Genomic DNA, 21,044 nt, shown 5'->3' with positions numbered 1-21,044 from the left:
ACTTGAGGAGGAAAAGACTATAGGCAGGAAGACAAATATGAGACAATTAAAATAGCTTGGGCAAAATGTAATGGAAGTAGACCAGAAAGAAGTGTGGTTTGTTGAAGAGGTGAAAAAGTCACTGAGAGAATTTAAATAAAACGAGAACTAACATCCTTTGTCGGGAAAAGGTCAAGCAAAAAAAAGTTAACTTTCATGTTAATAAAATATCATAAATGCAACATCATGCAATTATATGATGGATTAGACTCTAGTCAAACACCCGTCAATAATGATGACCATTCAGAGACCCTTGAGAATCTCATGATACCCTAACATTATTTTTTTAAGAGACATCACTTTGTAAAAATCTGGACATTTGAAATTTCTGGTTATTTGTATATAATGGCAATATTATAATAAATCCAAAAAAAAATGAAGTGGGAAAAAAAGAATATAGTGGTAAATTTTAAAACAAATAAAAATGGAGACTGAGCTGGTTTAAGGCAATAGAAAAGATTAAAAACATTGAGTTTGATTTCAATACAAAAGACTTGCCTATGGGGACAGCTACAAATGTAAGATAGACTCAAAAGCCTTGACACCTACTAAAAGGTGATGTATGAGCATATGAAACTGAGTGGGACATTTGTGCAAAGAAATGCAAAGCAGAGAAAACTGCCAAGGGCAGAGAGAACACAGAGATATCTCACCATTGGGGAATGAGAAAATAAGGGAAATCTAGTTCTCAGACGGGAGTAGCATAATACTGGAAGGGAAAACAAAGGCTTAAATGGTGAACATAAATGATATATGGGATGTGGTTAACAAAGGGTACCACCATGCGTACTTTGTAGCTTACCAGGGACTTTGGAAGTAATTCCTTAGCATAATATTAGAAAAAGATGTAGTCAATCAACCACTACCTCCTAGACATTAAGTATTTAAAGGCACCTTCATAAAGTCCATATTATTCTTTTAATCCACAACATTTGTTGAGGTTATACATAGTTCTAAAGTGTAGACACCTTAATTAAGAGGTATTTTTGAATGTATGCAAAGAAATGCAGCTAGAAATAAAGTGTCTACATTCTGAATTGAAGATAGTCTTGATTTAAAGATCTCAAGAAGCCTTGTGGATAATTAAAATTCATGAGCATTTCTATATTCTTTTTGAAAGAAAATACTATGCACACAATTTTTCACATCATCATGAAAATTTCATGTCACAAACAGTTTGGCTTGTATAATGTATTCTGGTAAAAATATTCAGGGCAGTTTGAGCAAATGAAGTCTTATTTATTTCCAAACACTAAAATGATTTGCTGTCCTGGAAAAATCAAATCTGTACTTATTTCAACTAAAATGTGAAACTGTGAACAGCAACCTAAAGGTCTGCTTCTGATCACTGTTTTCCTTCTGACTAACAAGATAATTTTCTACCACCAAATTCACTGTGACGTCGTCGACAGTTTGTTTCCTTACCTGTGCTCGAAGGTGCTGGATTTCTGTTTCCAGTTCTTTGATTTTTTCATCTCTTTTCTGAAGCTCAGCTTGAGCTTCCTGGCGAGCTGTGAATTCTTCATCGAACTGCAATGGCCAACATAAATGCATGATTACTAATATGTGTTTGAGAAAGATTTAAACCTTATGTAGTAAATATGTAGAACAGTTTTTGCTTTGGTGAATTCAGAGAGATACACAGAAAGATATTTAATTATTCTTCTGACAAGTATCCACACAGGTATAATTCTCCTTTTTTTTTTTTAATAAAAGGAAAAAAGTGGATGGACTATGAAATCACTCTTCAGAGGCAATGGAAAATAGCTTGTTATAGGAAATTCATTTGTAGAATATACAATGTTGCCACTATTCTTTTAAGTTTAGTTAGAGAGTGAGATAAAAATATGGAATGTATTTATGACGTCTAAATGTATTTAGTCTTTAAAAAGATTGGGTTTTCACAATGATAAGAACTATGTATATTAACATGAATTACACTGAGAGATTATTACTGTCATAATCTCCATTGCCTAGCATCCAAAAAATAGTACTTCACAATATCTGACAGTACAGTGATATACACTGAAGTTCTAGTCTACATCAGATTGTTAACAAGAACAACTCAAGAGAGGAAAATGAGGTAGTTTTGAATGTAGAAGTGTAGGGGTGTACTGGCTGGTTTTGTGTGTCTACTTGACACAGGCTGGAGTTATGACAGAGAAAGGAGCCTCCCTTGAGGAATTGCTTCCATGAGATCTAGCTGTGAGGCATTTTCTCAATTAGTGATCAAGGGGGGGAGGGCACCTTGTGGGTGGTGACATCCCTGGACTAGTGTCTTGGGATCTATAAGAGAGCAGGCTGAATAAGCCAGGGGAAGCAGGCCAGTAAAGAACATCCCTCCATGGCTTCTGCATCAGCTCCTGCTTCCTGACCTGCTTGAGTTCCAGTCCTGACTTCAGAGGTGATCAATAGCAATGTGGAAAGTGTAAGCTGAATAAACCCTTTCCGCCCCAACTTGCTTCTTGGTCATGATGCTTGTGCAGGAATAGAAACCCTGACTAAGAAAAGGGGTGTAGCCCTAATTTGATCCTTGAATCACATAAGATGGCCAGAGAAAACTGAATCCTCCAAGTTGTTCTCTAACTGATGTACATGGGCAAACACAGACCAACAAGTATACAGAATGGGGTGGCAGGAAGAGAGAGAGAGAGAGAAAAGAGAGAGATTTTCCAAAATAAATAATTAAATACATACATATATGCATACATGGATACATACATACATACATATACATATGTACATGAGGAAGGGAAGAAAACAGAGATGGAAAAAATGAGAGGTGAAAATATGGGGTACTAAAGACCCCAACTCTACAAAAGGAGTATGTACATTTACTGCACTATATCCTAGCTCCTACCTCAATGATTACTTTAAGCAGACAAAAGTTAGACTCATATTTACAGGAAATACCATATAGGATTTGCTACTAAAATTTTTATTTTCTTTTTATTGTGAATGTCAACCCAAGACATTTTATATTTGTATAGATTATCCCGACAATATTATTTCTGTTTTTAAAGGTGATATATCGTATCACCCAGAACTCCACTTAAGCTGTATGAAATGATAGGGCAACACATTCTCTATTAATAAATATCCATCTTCCTACTAGATATGACCTTAGGAAATTATTACAAAATGCTATCCTGGTAAGTTGAAATACACATGTCTGGGTAAACTGTATGACAGTGTTTACATCAAACCTGAAACCCTGCTTATTTATGGTTTGATTCATGCCTGTTTTTGTACAAGAAAATGCCTTATAGACATTAGTTAAACAAAAATCTTTGCTAATATAACTACATTCCAAAACAACAATAAATACTTGAGGGGAAAGATCGACAGATCCTTCAGTGATCTACTTTTCCTACTTCACTAAGAAGATGGAGATCTCAGGCAGGCATAATAATGCATACCTATAACCCTCATACCCAGGAAGCAGACAGTAGGATCTATAAAGTGAGTTCTAGGCCAAGAAGGGGGATATAATATAATGCTGTCTCCAAAATCAAAACAAATGAACAACAACATAAAAATACCAGGACAAAAAAGAGAATTCCTTCAATATGATTTTATTCAATCAGAATGATTTCCCTAAGCTGATAATCATATTTTCTCAAAGTTAGTTTCTCCTATAGTGATTTTCAATATACTATCTACACAAGCACACATTTTCTGCTTTAAGTTTAGTATTATGTTGAATGTAACCATGAAGAATAGAAATGATACAAACCTCTTTATGAAGAAGAGAAGAGGTCGTTTTCCAACATCCTAATCTTAGACTCACATTTTAATTATGAAACGAGCACAGTTGAAAGAGAATAAGTGGCTTGCTTACAGTCAAAGGGAAATAGTGGAAATGCTGAGATGGAATCTTATGATCACAGTCTAATATTTTGGAAAACTAGGGTTAGGGGGTGAATATTATCAAAGCAGATTACAAAAATATCAAAAATCTAAAAACATAGTAAAAAATAACTATTTTATGTTTAAGGTAATGCAAAAAGACAACTAGGTCAATGCCACATATCCACTCTAAATATTGGCCATTAAAGTTGTAAGCAATTATCACCATATTTCCCTACGATTTCAGGATAACTTGTGTAATTACGGGAAATATGAAGATAGGCCATCACAATATGCTCCAATTTTACGCTCTAGTCAAATTTAAGGAGATTCTAAGACATTCAATGGAAATTTAAGACATTTTATTTAAAAGGAAAGTTTAATAAAGTTCTATTACACAAAAATATACATTTTACCAATAACAGGTTCACACAATTCCATTGTGCTCAACCCAACCTCTTATTATCTGTTCTTAGGCACGAAAGAGCAAAAATATTTCTTCAAGTGTCCAGAAGTAACTCAAATATTTTCCGAGTAATAGCAAAAGTGAGGCTCTAATCTCCCAGCTAAGTCATAACTGTAAAGGAATGAGTAAATGTAAGCACTTGCCTTCATGTCAGATGGCTGAACAGGTTTTCCCCCAGCCTTTTGTTTAATACTATCTCAAACCAGTACTAAAGAGAGATACATGCCTAGCATGCATGCTACCAAAAAATTCAAACCATAAAATTTCATCACCAGCTCAAGTCATAGCTTTAAAGGGAAACCAAGTTTCTACCAGTTCTCCATGGAAATGTGTAGTATATGTGACTGTGAAAGGAAAGCAATGAAGGAATTTGTTTTGCTTGATCAGTATTAACTATGTAAACTATTGGACAGATGATTTTATTTTATTTTTAATTAAGTATAATATGAGTAAGATATTTATTACCTAGTGAATTAGATTGATGAAGAGGGAATAATAACTATCTTATCTTATTAAAAAATAAATCAATATTGTGAAATGTTTGACTCTAGTAGTATAAACTACAACAAAATTGAATGGACAAGTTATAAAGTCACATGTAAAAAACAAAGGTAGTTATGGATTAACTATGATCAGTCTTACCTTCTTTGAAAATTCCATTGCTTTTTGCTCACTTTCTTCAACTTTTGCCTTATTTACACAAGCATCTATTCAGGTAAAGCACAAATGATTAGAAATATATGATATGGAATCTTCAGCTAATTATGACTTCCAGTATATGATTCTGCACTTTGCATATGAATTATTATTAAAGATATATTATTGTATACTATAATGTACATTTACTACCACAATTTTCTCTTCAGAGATAAAGCAAAAAAACTCAATTATCCAAAATATCTCTGATAAATTAGAAAGTCTTCAATTATAATTCAATTTTAACACTACAGAATTCTTTTAAAAATTATACATTATTATGTGGATAGAGGGGGTGAAGATGCCATGTTCAAGATAATGAAATCTCAAAATGCTCTCTCAAATCCTGGGAGAGGATTCATCAGTTCAGATTTTCCTTCTTTAACTTCTAAGTGGAAACAAAATTGTCAAGTACAAAAAGAAGAAAATTTAAAATTATAAACATCTAGTTAATAAACATTATGAGAAAAACTTCTGAGACTAAACTTTGTACATTACCCTAATATTTCTCCAAAGGAAAAACCTATGTCTGCAAGTTCGGAGAAGAGACTGAAGGAATGACCATCTAGAGACTGCCCCACCTGGGGATCCATCCCAGATACAGTCAACAAACCCAGACACTATTGTGGATGCTGACAGGAGACTAATATAGCTGCTACCTGTGAGGATCTGTCAGTGCCTGGCAAATACCGAAGTGGATGCATAGTCATCCATTGGACAGAGCACAGGGTCCCCAATGAAGGAGCTACAGAAAGTACTTCAGAAGCTGAAGGGGTTTGTAGACCCATAGGAGGAACATCAATATGGACTAATCAGTACTCCAAGAGATCCCAAAACTAAACCACCAATCAAAGAAAACACATGGTGGGACTCATGGCTCTAGCTGCATATGTAACAGAGGATGGCCTAGTCACTCATCAATGGATGGAGAGGCCCTTCATTCTGGAAGGATATGCCCCAGTATAGGGGAAAGCCAGGTCTAGGAAGCAGAAGTGGGCGAGTTGGTAAGCAGGAGGAAGGGATAGGGGATAGGGGATCTTCAGAGGGGAAACTAGGAAAGAGAATTAAAAAAATGTAAATATCTTTGAAATGTAAATAAAGAAAATATACAATCAAAAAAACCTATGTCTGAGCTGCGGTTTTATATAAATGATAGAGAACAGCTTTATTATAGCAGTTGAACAATGGAATGAATGCAAATGACCACCAAGAAATGCAAATTATTTTAAAATTCATATGTGAATACTACTTCACAATATAAAGGAATACAATATCAAGACATGAAATACAACATGAATGAATCTCAAAATTATACTTCATGAAAGGAAACAAACACAGAAAATGTGCCATGTGATGGTACTTACATTATATTTTAGAAAAAGAACCTAGTAAGAGAAAACTAAGCTAAAATAAAATCAGTATGAGAGAAACCAGAAACTGTATCATTAAAAGCATTGGAGAACATAAGAAGGAATGAAAACGGCAGAAATTTAGGATATTGAATACAATGGTGGTTTTATGTATATAATATGTTGCTAAATAAATGTATTAATTTATGTTTAAGTATACACATATATACTTTAAGTATCTATTCATTTACTATATAGTGATTAGCCTATATATTGAAAACAGGACAAGTTTTCTCAAATCAAATGTAAAAGAATTATTTTAATTTTTAAAAATTATTTTATCTTATATGTATTGCTGCTTTGTCTGCATGTATGTCTTTGCAGCACATGTTTGAAGTGCCAACCAGTGCAGAGACTTGAAGAGGACCAACCGGTTATAGATGGTTCTAAACTATCATGTAAGTGATGAAAATAAAGTCAGCGACCTCTTGAAAAGCAGGAAGAGTTCTTAACTGCTAAAATCTTGTATGCTACTCCAATTATTAATGCATTTTTATTATTGTAACAATGTTACAATATTACACACAACAATGAAAATAATACTGTCTAAAGGGGCTTTATATAGGTAATGCAAGTCAGAGTTTACAATGATTTTCATTTTGGTTTCCAATGGAACATCACTACAGAATTTTAGAAAAGTATTTATATGATCTAAGAAAGATAATAAATATACAAAAATTTGAAATCAGACTAGACTAGAATACTGAGGTTCAAGTGTTACTCAAATAGAGATCCCTATATAGCCTGAATGATGCTGAAATAATTAATAATTTTGTGTGTAAATGTGTATACATACGTATATTCTAATGAAAGTACCTCAATATTAACCACCACTGATAGCAATTAATTCTGAAAAGGTGATGCAAAAATGTCTAGAATTTACAAACAAGAATGTTCAAGTAAGCTGATAATAAAAACATATGATGAAAGGGATCAATTAGCTGATTTATTTATCATTTAAAAACATAAAAACAATCTAGGTGTAATGACAGCAGAACAGTGAGAAAATACAGATTAAAATAACCATGATAGATCATAATATGGCATGTATAAGCATGGCTCCAATTTTAATGTGAACATGGTCAAATCTCTACGATGTTCTGTGAAAAACACAGCTTAGCATTACTTACATTCACAGACACACACATTCATAAAAAAGCTACTTAAAAAACTCCAAAAACTCAAATAACCCCATTTAAAAAATGGGGTACACAGCTAAACAAAGAATTCTCAACTTAGGAGTACCGAAGGGGTGAGAAGCAATTGAAAAAATGTTCAACATCCTTAATCATCAGGGAAATGCAAATCAAAACAACCGTGAGATTCCACCTCATATGAGTCAGAAAGGCTAAGACCAAAAATTCAGGGGACAGCAGATGCTGGCTAGGATGTGGAGAAAGAGGAACACTCCTCCATTGCAGGTGGAATCGCAAGCTTGTACAACCACTATGCAAATCAGTCTGGCGGCTCCTCAGAAAACCAGGCTTAGTACTACCAGAAGATCCAGCAATACCTCTTCTAGGTATATACCCAGAAGATGTTCCAACTNGTAATAAGGACACATGCTCCACTATGTTCATAGCTGCCCTATTTACAATAGCCAGAAGCTGGAAAGAACACAGATGTCCCTCAATAGAGGAATGGTTACAGAAAATGTGGTACACTTACACAATGGAGTACTACTCAGCTATTAAAAACAATGGATTTATGAAATTGCTAGGCAAATGGATGTATCTGGAGGATATCATCCTGAGTGAGGTAACCCAATCACAAAAGAACTCACTTGATATGCACTCATTGATAAGTGGATATTAGCCCAGAAACCTAGAATATCCAAGATACAATCTCCAAAACACAAGAAAAATCAAGAAGGAAGGCCAACACGTGGATACTTCATTCCTCCCCAAAGTAGGGAATAAAATATTCATGAAAGAAGTGGAAGAGACAAAGTTTGGAGCTAAGACGAAAGGATGGACAATCCAGACACTGCCCCACCCGGGGATCCATCCCATAATCAGCCACCAAACACAGACACTATTTCATATGCCAGCAAAATTTTGCTGAAAGGACCCTGATATAACTGTCTCTTGTGAGGCTATATGCCTGGCAAACACAGAAGTGGATGCTCACAGTCAGCTATTGGATGGAACACAGGGCCCCCAATAGAGGAGCTAGAAAAAGTACCCAAGGAGCTGAAGGGGTCTGCAACCCTATAGGTGGAACAACAATATGAACTAACCAGCACCCCCTGAGCTCGAGTCTCTAGCTGCATATGTAGCAGAAGATGGCCTAATTGGCCATCATTGGGAAGAGAGGCCCCTTGCTCTTGTAAACTTTATATGCCCCAGTACAGGGGAACACCAGGGCCAAGAAGGGAGTGGGTGGGTAGGGGAGCAGGGGGGAGCGTATAGGGGACTTTGGGGATAGCATTTAAAATGTAAATGAAGTAAATATCTAATAAAAATTGGACCAAAAAAGAAATGGAAAAATAATATATGAGAAATAATATTCAATCTCTGACAGCTATTGTTTTTCTGTCCACTGCCAAAAAATGAAAGTATTATAAAGATGGTATTCAATAATTTGTTGCCTTTAAAAACAATCAAATTTATGCATCAGTGTAGGCAATAATGGTGTGATTAGTTTTAAATATAATCCCCTAACTAAACAGCCAAAGAGGACAGCATACTACAAAATGGAATTTTGTCATCACTTATCAGAAAATAATATCCCTTCTTGGCATTCTCTATCTGTATCAGATAATTTCCTTACTATGTAAATTGTTTTCTCAAATTTCAGAACCACAGTAGCATATCTATATAGACTCTACTACACGATTCCCACAATTTTTCTGTGAGGATAAACTGAATTAAAGAACAGGAGTCAGGTTTCCAAAATGTAAGGCATTTACCTATTAAAACATCATGGCTTTGTGTGGGATACAATGGCTGACCTTCAATTGATTCAGTACTGCTGAAACTCATCAAAAAGAAATATATCAACCTATAAGGAGAATTCTTATGATCCTCCAAACTAACAGTTATAACAATTGAACAGTCACAGCAACAATGAATTAACAGATACTAATAGAAATTCAGTGAGAGACCTATGCTTAAAAAGTGGTCAGGCAGAAGGTGTGCACATAATCCATACCTATAAGATGAGTGAAATCAAAGTCTATGCGTTGCCTGTACTTGAAGTCTGGGTCCATACCACTGCAGTGCAGCACTATCTGTGAAACACACTCCTCAATTATTTTATAATACTGTGGCCTGTAAAAGAGAGAAAATATTTGAGAATACTTTTTTATTTGCATCAATCAATTTTCGTATGAAGGGATTCTGAATGCATAAAGAATTCAGGTTGTTTTTTTTTTCCCCAAGCACTAAGAAAGAAATAATTCCACTAACATTTACACTTCTGTAGAGAAAATATGACTAAGGCTTAAACAAGGTCTGAACATTATGGGGACAAATTGAGTGTGATGTAATCAGCTGAAAAGTATGTACAGACTTAATATTCTAGTTTGCAAGGATTCATGCTTGTGTTCAAAAATACTTATCGACCTTATCTATCTATTTAAGGTATTGTTTCGAAAGTTAATGAAAATAAATGTTCCCTTAGTCCTAAACCTATGAGCACAGAAACAGTTAAAGACAGCCACAAGTTCCCCTTTTCAAAAAAAGATGGGTTTCTTGGCCTTGGGTAGCAAGCTATATCTTGAATTCAGTGCAAAGCATTTACTCAGGAAAGTCACACTAGCTTACAAAACTGGGCTGTGTCATTTCTTTTACAGACTAATGTGGAGAGCTATGTATGAAGCATATTTCTAAAAAAAAATCTGTTTTATAAAATCATGTACATTTAATATGCATAGCTACAGTTACAATTTGTGTGACGTGTCAAAGGGTTTAAAACACATCATTTTTCTTTAATCTCCCAAGGTTATTTTGGCATTAAAAATGACCACTGACTGGAAAAATAAAAATAAGAGACATTTTGCATTAAAATTTGCAGAAGACAAATTGTCATGAGCTAATAAATTCAACAGTACTTCAGAGAGATATTATGTAACACAAAATATGATATAAACATCTCTAAATATCGCTTGTCAAACTAGTAAAAACTTGAAAATGAATAAAAACAGACTAATTAATCTGCATATTTAATCATGTGGTTATTCCTAAGATTAAGAATGAAAAAAAAGTGGCATTGTGTCTTTAGGGTTTCAAAAACAATCACCAGGCCAGGCGTGGTGGCCCACGCCTTTAATCCCAGCACTCGGGAGGCAGAGACAGGCGGATTTCTGAGTTGGAGGCCAGCCTGGTCTACAAAGTGAGTTCCAGGACAGACAGGGCTAAACAGAGAAACCCTGTCTCGAAAAACCACAAAAAAAAAACAAAAACAAAAACAAAAACAAAAACAAAAAACCAATCATCAGATCTGGAGATAAATAATATTAGTCCCTAACGTCACCCTGTGAATTACTAAGAACAATACAGCTTTCCCCCTTATCCAATTTGTAAAATGAAAGTACATGTCATACCTCTACCCAAGAATATTATAAGGAGCAAAGGATTATATGTGCAGCAGAGATATCTCAGTGAATTAAAGCACCAGATGTGTACAACTGGGTTCAAATGCCCAGTATGCAAGGAAAAAGGCAGGGATGGTGATGGACATCTGTAAACCCAGACCTGTCTTGGGTGTTGACAGAAGGAATAGAGGAACTTATCATCACTCCAGTTTCAGTGAGAAAGATATTTTCACAAGATAATTTCACAGAAAATGTAGAACATAATAACCAATTTGACCTCCTGCCTCTGTGTTCACAAGAACATATCTATAACCATACTGTACACAAACATATATACAGACACACAAAAACCCTCGAACAAACTCCACAAAACACAAAATTTTTCAAAAATATGCCATGTATGAATTGTTTATCATTTACTTATTTATTTATTTATTTATTTACTTATTTATTTGGTTTTTGAGACAGGGTTTCTCTGTGTAGCCCTTGCTGTCCTAGAACTCACTCTGTAGAATAGGCTGGCCTCGAACTCAAAAATCCTCGTGCCTCTGCCTCCTAACTGCTGGGACTAAAGGTGTGCACCACCACTGCCCAGCTTATTTATCATTTATTAACATTTATCAAGAAATATATAATGCTGAACAAATTATGTTCCCAGGTACCCGAATAATCATGACCATTGCATCTTCGCCATTATGTATTACTACTTATACTGTTTTTTAAAGAAAACATGGATTAGTTCTTTCAACATTTTTCTGTCTCCTCAACATCATGAGGTTGATCAAATCATTGTATTAGCCTGAAGGAAAGAAAATTACCTTATGCTATTTTAGAACTGTCACTTTTTATTGTCAATAAAACATTCTGGTAGTATTCCTTTTAAAATTATTAGAGCAAGTTTTGCAAATTCAAAGAACCTAGTATGCCATAAGAGCATAAAGCAACTATAAGTACCTTGAACTGTCATGAACATTAAGACTGTGGTCACAAGCCTAAAGATAATTTCAGTCACTCATAAACCTGTTATTTTATAAGTATCTAGATTTTATATAGAGACACTATTATCTATTCTAAAACTTAACTTGGTTATTATCATATCCATTTATTTTGAAAATAGTATTATTAGATAAAACTAAAATACATACAATAATATTTTCCTAAATTTAAAGATCACTCACTTTACTGAATACTATAAAAAGTAGTGATAAAAGCTTACTTGTTGAAATAGACAATTAAAAAATTCTAGCAGTTCCAATGTTTTCATTGGGTTGCTAGTATCAAGCAGAAAAATTCATTACAGACTCAATAATATATGACAGGTTAAATTCGACTTAAATTCTGTTTGCTTGGGTGCACCATAGTTGTATGAAGCTATCTTTTTCTGGTCCAATTAAAATAAATGAATTCTTTTTAAAAATGTTGCCTAAAGTAGAAAAACCCTTATATTTTATGTACATATAATGCACATATCTCCTTGGTCCCACTACTTTGTTAACTTTCTTTTGATATCCAGTTCAAATTATACCTGTAGTCCTCTCAGATATGAATCTTACCTGATGTAGTAATCATTTCTGATGAGAAGAAAGTGTTGGAGAATGGACAATAAGTAAGTTTCAGCAGCAGTGTCCTTCAGCATATTATAGAGCAGATGGTAGACTTCATTAATATCAGTAGGAAGTGAGTAAAGGAAAACAGCAAAGAATCTTGATGAAGAGAACATTTATGACTGAAGTAGCTAATTTTTAAAAATCAAAAGTGTCACTTGGTTTCTATTATTGTTATTGATGCTTCAATTTCATGTTATAGCATTTAAACATCTGTAGAAAAAAAATTAATCCTGTCATTAGAGAAACAAGCCTAAAAAATTTCCAAGACCACTTACTTGGATGGCAACACATTCAATAATCATTTATTCATTATACTGTCAACTTCAGATAATAGCAAGGACCATTCAAACTGGAAAACCATCAAGTGAAAGAAGTATTGCCTTGATTTGTCTCTAGTTCCAATAGAGAAACTGCTATTCTCTATTTATTATCACATAAAAGAAATGTCAAATAATCACTCAGGTATCAATGATCACAAAATAAGGTTATTTTTAAAAAACATATGAGAAATAAATCAAATGGACATTAAAATACTTTTTTCAGAGATGAAAACTAGTGGTGTAAATGCTATTAGAAATCAAGAAAACATTTTAAAGTTGGGCGCACAATAGATGTGCTGAGGACCAGGAAAGTCCATATAAAATATATGCAAGATTCTATCTAATACCTTAAAACATAAAATGGGCAGTAGAATTAAAAAATACAATGTACTACTTAAACTCTACATGAGAGTACTGGGTTAAAGTATCATAAGACTCCTAAATGGCTATAGCATAGATCAAATGACTGATCATATAAATTAATACAATATATGTTGATTGACCAAAATAAAAGCATTTTGTATGTATTAGTGATGCTAGTACAGACTGCTTTTACTAATCTTGAAAGAGAAATTTTTAGAAACCATATTCTATGATAATACCATCTCTATTCATTGTATCTCCATATATGTAATACTTTTATGTAAGAGGAGGAAAAGTGTATATGAAAAGCATAAGGCTATTATGGGAATTTGAAGGAGGGACATAATGTTTAAGTTTGTTTGGAATGCTTAAAGAAGAAAGGGAAGAAAACATTACAGGCAGAAAAGCATAGCTCTGATTCTGAAATGTTTTCCTACTTCAGAAAACCCAAAAGCATGGATTGTAATGGGTGGGAAACCAACAGCAGTGCCATGACAATCATATCTTATATCTAAAAAAATTTCAGATCAGATGGCTGCCACAGGAAAATTATATGCTGTTGTATTTGACATAGGTACTTGTACAATATTGCTTTGCTATAGACAGATATTATTTTATCTAAGAATTTTCCTATCATTAAGGAAAACAAATATCTGATAAGAAATAAGATCTTCTTTTCCAGAGAATAGTATCTATAAGCAGAGTACCATTTAAAATACACAATGTCTCTTAACGCGTGCTACAAATGAACTAAGTAACATTTCCTCATTCTTATTGGTAAGATACACTGCCTTAGGCACTTAGACTTCTGTATATTCAAGACAACTAAACATAATATATCTGTAATACAGTAAGCCATTGGGCAGATTTCAATAGTCTAAGTATAACATCAAAGCAGAATGATAATTTCTTAGCATGGATGTATATGAAGCATAGCATTAAAAAAAAAACAGCTATAACTTGTTTCATAGACAAGACCTCTAATAAGCATATGAAAAAAATCATACTCAATTCCTGATTTTCAAAATATACTAAAATTAGTTTTTTGTTTGTTAAAGGATATTCCATTTCAGCTCGAATGTCATTGAGACGGTGGGATAATTCACTTAGGTCATCTTCTTTGTTCTCTTCAAACACTCTCAACTGAATATCAAGCTCTTCATTCTCTTTCTCTTTAAGACTCTATTATAAAAAATAAAATTCAGGAAATGAATGAAAATTGAAAATTAACCTACTTGTCAGGGGCAGCAATATGATTCATTTGCACATAAATGCAATTTCAAATACTGACCCATGAAGTTGATTTCCTGAATGAAAGAAAGAGAGAGAGAGAGAGAGAGAGAGAGAGAGAGAGAGAGAGAGAGAGAGAGAGAGAGAGAGAGAGAGGAGGGAGGGAGGGAGGGAGGGAGGGAGGGAGGGAGACAGGAAGAAAAAAGTTAAAAGAGAAAGAAATGTAGCTAAGATTTTTTATTTTAAGATGAAAGAACATCATACCATTCTTTATGTTTTCTTCCCATGCCAGTGTCTTGACTACTCACAGTAAAGTATTAACAATTTCTTCTATAATAACACTAATTGATAACAACCCAAATTCACTGCTGTCATTTTTAATAAACATACTCATCAGAGATCACAAAGGAAATCATGCAGTTAGAACATTCACATGTGCCTCTGGCACCAAGAAAATAAAGCAAATATAGATCAACTGTGTTAATGAAGAACAAATGCAAGGATATATTCAAGCACAACAGTCCCAAGTATGGCCTGAAAATTGTATAAACATATTTATTATGAATGATATTTTGTGATTTTACAGTTAAAGGGTATTTCGAATTTTTTTTTTAAATCAAGGTATAGCTAGATACCATGCCATTCTTTTTTCCATTTCTTTAGCCTTATCACAAAATACCATCTTGGGTATCAAAGATTTGTTTTTGTAATACATCATAAGCACATGCATTACAAACCTCTGATAACTTCCCCAAAAATAATATAAGAAAAGTTTGGAAGCATGCCACACTAGAGATTGTTGGGCTTAATATATATCACCTGGAATATCTCTTAATATTTGTCCATTAAGTTGCAGCTTTGAAAACTCAAACCGATAATCACATGTATGGATGCACAAGGGTGATACGCAAACTGGGTTTATGATGTTCAGAGCTGAGCTTGAGTTCTAAAAAGAAATGCAGGTAAAGTGTACTTCAAATTACACAAACAAAGAAAACGGGATGTAAAGCTTCTATTTTTGTTTCTACTTTTATTCAAGAAGAGCAACGATGAAAAGGGATGTAATCAAAACATTTTTGATGTTCTTTCTTTGAATCTCCACACTAAGAATTATTACATGTTTACCTGCAACACATGTAAAATTACTTTTAAATGTTTCTAAATAATTTCATATAAATCATGTAACAAAATTATTTCCACTTTACTTTTTCTAAATTAAGAACTTGCTTTGGATTGAACTATCTATTTCTATGAGGAAGAGACATACAAGGAACATTTAGTACATACTGAAGTATGAATACTTTGTCCTTACTAAATCCTGATAACTAAATGACAACAATTACGAAAAATGAAAAAAATACATGGGAGTAAAGAAATGATCCCCTGTATATTAAAGGTCTATTGCTCTAGATTTTTAATTAAAAATACCAGTGAAGTTTATCTTCAAAATATACATTTCTATCCCACTCTCCATATGATTTTGACAGTCTTTCTTGGAAGGAGGATATATTCTCTCAGCTCATATTTAAGAGCCATATTTAGGCATATTTAAGTTGGCTTTCATAACAAAACATCAGGACAAGAAACATAATGCTTTCCATTTTCTTCAGACAGAAAAATCAGAGATTTGAAGAACATAACAGAGATGTAATAGTTAAAGAAAAATATCTACCCCCATCCAAGAAGCTCTTCACATTTGATAGCTGCTTGCAGGTGGAAAATAAATTTTTATCAATGAAATATTAGATATATACACCACAAACCATGTTTTTGTTGGTTTTGATGTTGTTTCAAAGAGATAAAGAACATGAAGTTGCCTAGATATGGATAGGAGGTGCAGAAAGATCTTGGATGACTGGGCAAAGAGAAAGAATATAAAATCTACTGTATGAAAATTTCAAATCATAAATAATAAGATTATTTTTAAAAATTCAATTTCTGAAAATATCTATAATAAAGCAATTATAAGGTAAACACTGTGTACTAGTATTTAAAGAGTTAGGGCACTCATTTATCACAGACTACAAAATTATACTAAATATAGTTTATCATAATCATAATTAGAACAAACATTCACATTCAACTTAAGAGATGAAACTTTCTCTTTGAAAAAAATTCAAAAGCAACCTAATAAGAATATTATATTTAAGCAAAGTATCCTGAATATCATAAACAAATCTATTTACATATTTATACGGACTATAAATGAACTCAATGTAAAGTATAAAGCAGGAATGTATTTTCAAAATCAATAAATGAATAAAAAAAACTTGGTTTTCACATTCTGGAGTCTCAAAATTAAGAGAAAATAAACCCCTTTTGAATAGATCAAAAGGTATGTTTGAGTCACATCATTAATTGAATTAAGAATCAGTCATTATATAGTGAGAGTACTACTATCATAAAAAAGAAAGCTTACAATATATCTAATGTTTTATTTGAGGCAATAGCAGGAGAAAAACTTGTTCTCTGCTTCAAAATGTACTTTTACTTGAAGAGTAAAAAACGTAAAATTTCAACAGCATAGTAAATAGATATATATATATTCAACTTACAGGGAGCATTGCCTTTAATCCACAACGGAGGAATTCATTCCTCAAATGAATTCGAAAATCAAGATCATATGGAGAAGTGACAAGTGCATTTATGAACTGCATGCAGGCCACCTACAAAGAGAAAGTAAATTTCACTTATATAGTTAGGTTCAATAAAGATATTCTTAGTTAATACATGAAAGTAACACATTCACCAAAGGCATTTTTATATGATAAAATAACAAATGCAATGATTTCTGTATATATTATGATGATTATGACTTTGTAATATAAACAACAATATTATCAATCAAGATTATGTTGTTTAACATAATTTAACAATGGTATGACAGTTAAGTGTATTTTCTTTGGTAAACAATATGAAAGGACATTTAAATTGCCTTAAAATACCCCAAATACTCAAAGAATAAGCATTCAGTCCTTTGAAAAGGTCATAAAATGTATCCTTCAGATCTCATTGTCCTCAGATAGTAAGGGCATGAAAAATAGTAACAGTCAAAATTGATCAATACAACAACATGAATATGATATTATATAATAACATAAAGAATGTACTGTATTAAATACTTTATATGTAATATATACAAACACAGCTGAATACTTAAAATTGAGAAGTTGAACAAAATCTATCATATGAAATAAGTTGGAGATGCTTTAAAGCCAATAGTCAAATGAGCAGAAGCGACAAGTGTCATTTATTGCATTCCAAAGGTATATGATTAGTAACATATCAATGACAAATTAATTTGCTAGGAAAGTACTTTCATATGCATAAACTGCATTAATGTATGAAAAGAAACTCTGATTTTTTTTTTTTTAGATTTCTATGTTATAGTTAGGCCTTTCAGGCATCAATAACTTAGGAATTCAAAGTTTAAATTATCAAACTATCCTAAGTTCAATAAGTAATTATTTCAAGAGGTATAATATATTACTAGTAAATACCCATTTTGTGGATCAGATATACAATATCCAAAAAGCTAAATGAAAAAAACCTAAACTCCTATCAGCTGTGTTAATCTTATAAATTATTTACAATGTATTAGAGATGCTTTACATAATATACCCTAGAAATTAATTCTCATAGAAAACATGAGATAGGTGTTACTGTTTTCTTTCTTACTTACATGGAGGATTTGAGGCTTTCAGCCAATAAATAACTTATATAATGTGAAAAGGAAAACTATATTTCTAAGTGGTCATATTTTAACACAAACACAAAACAATTCAAGAACATTCCAAATATCAGAGAAACTCCACACATAGATTTATACAATCAAAGCTTCTAAGGCTATTTAAGATGATGAAATTTATCTGTTGCACCATAGTTGATAAATTAAGAAAATCTTCCATTATAGCCAGGCATTAAGTATAAAAGCCTAGAATTAAATTAACAGTATGTTGTCTATAATAAGTAAGAGTTATAAAATGCACAATGAAATGAAAATAAATATAACAAAATGAGAAAATGATGCTTGTTTTCGAGTACATTCTATCTCATATACACCCCATGAACTAACCATGAACCATGAATATAGAGAGCATCTCGTCATCCAAATTAATAGTTTTTCTTTCCCCTTTTCTGTCTACCAAGGTACTCCATATTCAATGTAAATGTACATTCAAACACATGCAAGTGAATGTGAACAGTAGAGAACTCTACCATTAAATAGAGGATCTTTTAATCACAGATTAACTTTGGTCAAAACTAAATCACGAACTTGGCTTCACTAGCTATTGTACAATGGCTCCAAACAAACATGTCATTTATAGCTACCACTTTGGGCAGAATGGATAATGAATAACACAGGAGCTTTGACCGCATAGCATTGCATGGGTGACAGGATTTTTCCCTGTATCACACTAAAATATTAGGGCAGCACAAGGCCTGTGATTGGACAGGGGAAAGGGAGGCAGAGCTAAGAGTTACAGAGACAGAGAGCATATTGGGGGAGAAGGAGGAAGGCCAAGATGGAGTCGGATGTGACTCAGCATGGCTTTAACCAGCCACAGGTAGTTATATCATAAAGGTTAGAATATTGGAATAATTCATTTAATCTGGGTGAGTAGCTTGGACCATTATTAATTGGCTTGAAATTATTGTGTGGACATCTTGTGAGTAGAAAATTTATTGATATATAAATATGACTAGTTAACTCTAAGCTTTCAGAGTTTTGATTTTACTGGGTTAATGGGTATTGTGATATCTAATCAAGAGGTTGGTGGTTCTATTTGGTTAATGGGATGTGGGACCTCTGACTACAGGGGTTTATGGCTGAGAAAGCAAGAGTGGCTCCAGGGAGGAGTGAACCAGAGCTGGGAAAACAAAGATCAGGCACTGCAGGAGCAAGCTAGCCAGAGCAGTCTGGTTAAGCCAGCATTGGAACTGAGGTGGCCAGCCGGTGCTAGGCTTAGTTTAGGAACAAGCCAGACGGTTTTTTAATATTTCCTGCTACAAGGGTTACACGATCCTCTAAAACAAGGTTTGAATAATTACAAAGTTTCAAAACTTTGATACTCAGATTTCAAGGATATTAAACTTTAAAGATGTAAATAAATTCTATTGTCCTCTTTAGAGCAAAAATCAATCTGCTTTCAAAATGATCCATCTCGAGAGATAAGAAGTAAACAACCTAAAATACTTAATCCAACCGGTTCATACATGGATAAATTAAAAAAAAAACTATAAAAATTAGACTATCTCTCTGAGGTCACATGGCTAATAAGCCAAAACCAGTGAACTAGAAACTGTTATTGTACTACTGGAGTGTTTATAAACACTATAAAGTGCTAATGTGTCATGGGTAAATAAAATTTACCTTCACTTCATAACAGAAAGAATAGAAATCTACTTGACTTTCCACAAATTCAAATATGCAGATTCTGTGTTTAAAAATTGCATTTTAAAATGGCTTTAACTATTAAATGAGTCTCCCATGTTTGTTTTTGTTTTGTAATTTAAAAATTCAATGAAAAACAAATATTTTTTTAAAAAAAATCACAGGAAGTCAGTAAATTTTTCCATTAAATACAAATGTGCAGGAATAGAACCATAATTCATATTTTAAACCAGTAAAAATAAGCAGTGTCTGTTTGTATTAAATTGTTTTTGACACAGAAATTTTTTTATATTATCTACATTTTATTCATATGCATTTAATAAATATCATAAACTACATGTTTATAACCAAGTGGATGCATATAAAATAAATTAATAAAAGTGGAATACTATGAGCATCTTCGTAAAAGAGTAAGAAAACAAAAGAAGTTTTTATTTAACAAATAGGCTTCAAAACCTGCAAACATTTGTCTGCCTGTTTGATCACAAGTCATAGAGTTAGAAAGTACAGTAATTGCCAACTCTAGGGCATTCTCAGACAGATTATCCATATCGCCATTAGATGTGATAAATTGTGCTTTTAAAATTTTATTGACACTGTCACACATTTGACCTTATTAACTACTCTGTTGACATTAACAAGGTCTTTCTTTATCCTAGCCACAGCTGGAGTTAGGGAAAAAGATGGTTTACATCAAAATAAGTACCTACCAAGAACTATAAAAAATGTACAGTGCAAGTTAATTAACTAAAGAAAAGGAGAAGAAGTTCCAGGAAAAAGAACGTATTTATGTACAAAGGTATGGAGGAAATTGTCTAACATGTTCATGAAGTACAGCATAGTATAACTACATCAGAAAGTATATTCAGATGAATAGTGAAATATGCACTTAGAGAAAAAGCAGTAAGCAAATGATGAAGTGTGTTTTTATTTATTCATTTGGGAAGAAAGGACACAAGGACTAGATTTTAATCATGGGTCATAACAATTCTTTGAAGGATTTTAAGCAGTGATGTAACAAACCTATATGTCAGCACAATGATGTCGTGGAGGAGGATTGAAAGGGTTAGAATGAAGGTTAAAAATTCTTTTTAAAAAAAACAGAACAAAGAGTAGAGTGAATGCCCTGAAAG

General features: G+C 33.0%; 1 protein-coding gene across 2 annotated transcripts in view; it reads right to left on the bottom strand.

Moving 5' to 3' along the window:
* The window catches only part of Diaph2 (diaphanous related formin 2), a 696,731-nt gene that overhangs the window by 499,573 nt on the left and 176,114 nt on the right, over positions 1-21,044 (bottom strand). For both annotated transcript variants that reach the window (XM_021188630.2, XM_021188631.2), the window contains 6 exons: positions 17,072-17,182; positions 14,350-14,468; positions 12,550-12,666; positions 9,613-9,731; positions 4,997-5,061; positions 1,465-1,569 (listed from right to left, as the gene is read on the bottom strand). In XM_021188630.2, coding sequence (XP_021044289.1) covers positions 1,465-1,569; positions 4,997-5,061; positions 9,613-9,731; positions 12,550-12,666; positions 14,350-14,468; positions 17,072-17,182 — 636 coding nt within the window. The remainder of the gene's footprint in view (positions 1-1,464; positions 1,570-4,996; positions 5,062-9,612; positions 9,732-12,549; positions 12,667-14,349; positions 14,469-17,071; positions 17,183-21,044) is intronic.

The sequence above is a fragment of the Mus pahari genome, chromosome X (genome assembly GCF_900095145.1).
Source record: "Mus pahari chromosome X, PAHARI_EIJ_v1.1, whole genome shotgun sequence".
In the NCBI taxonomy this organism is placed as follows: domain Eukaryota; kingdom Metazoa; phylum Chordata; class Mammalia; order Rodentia; family Muridae; genus Mus; species Mus pahari.
Note: the sequence above shows the minus strand (reverse complement) of the source record. Positions and strands in the feature narration are given on the sequence as shown.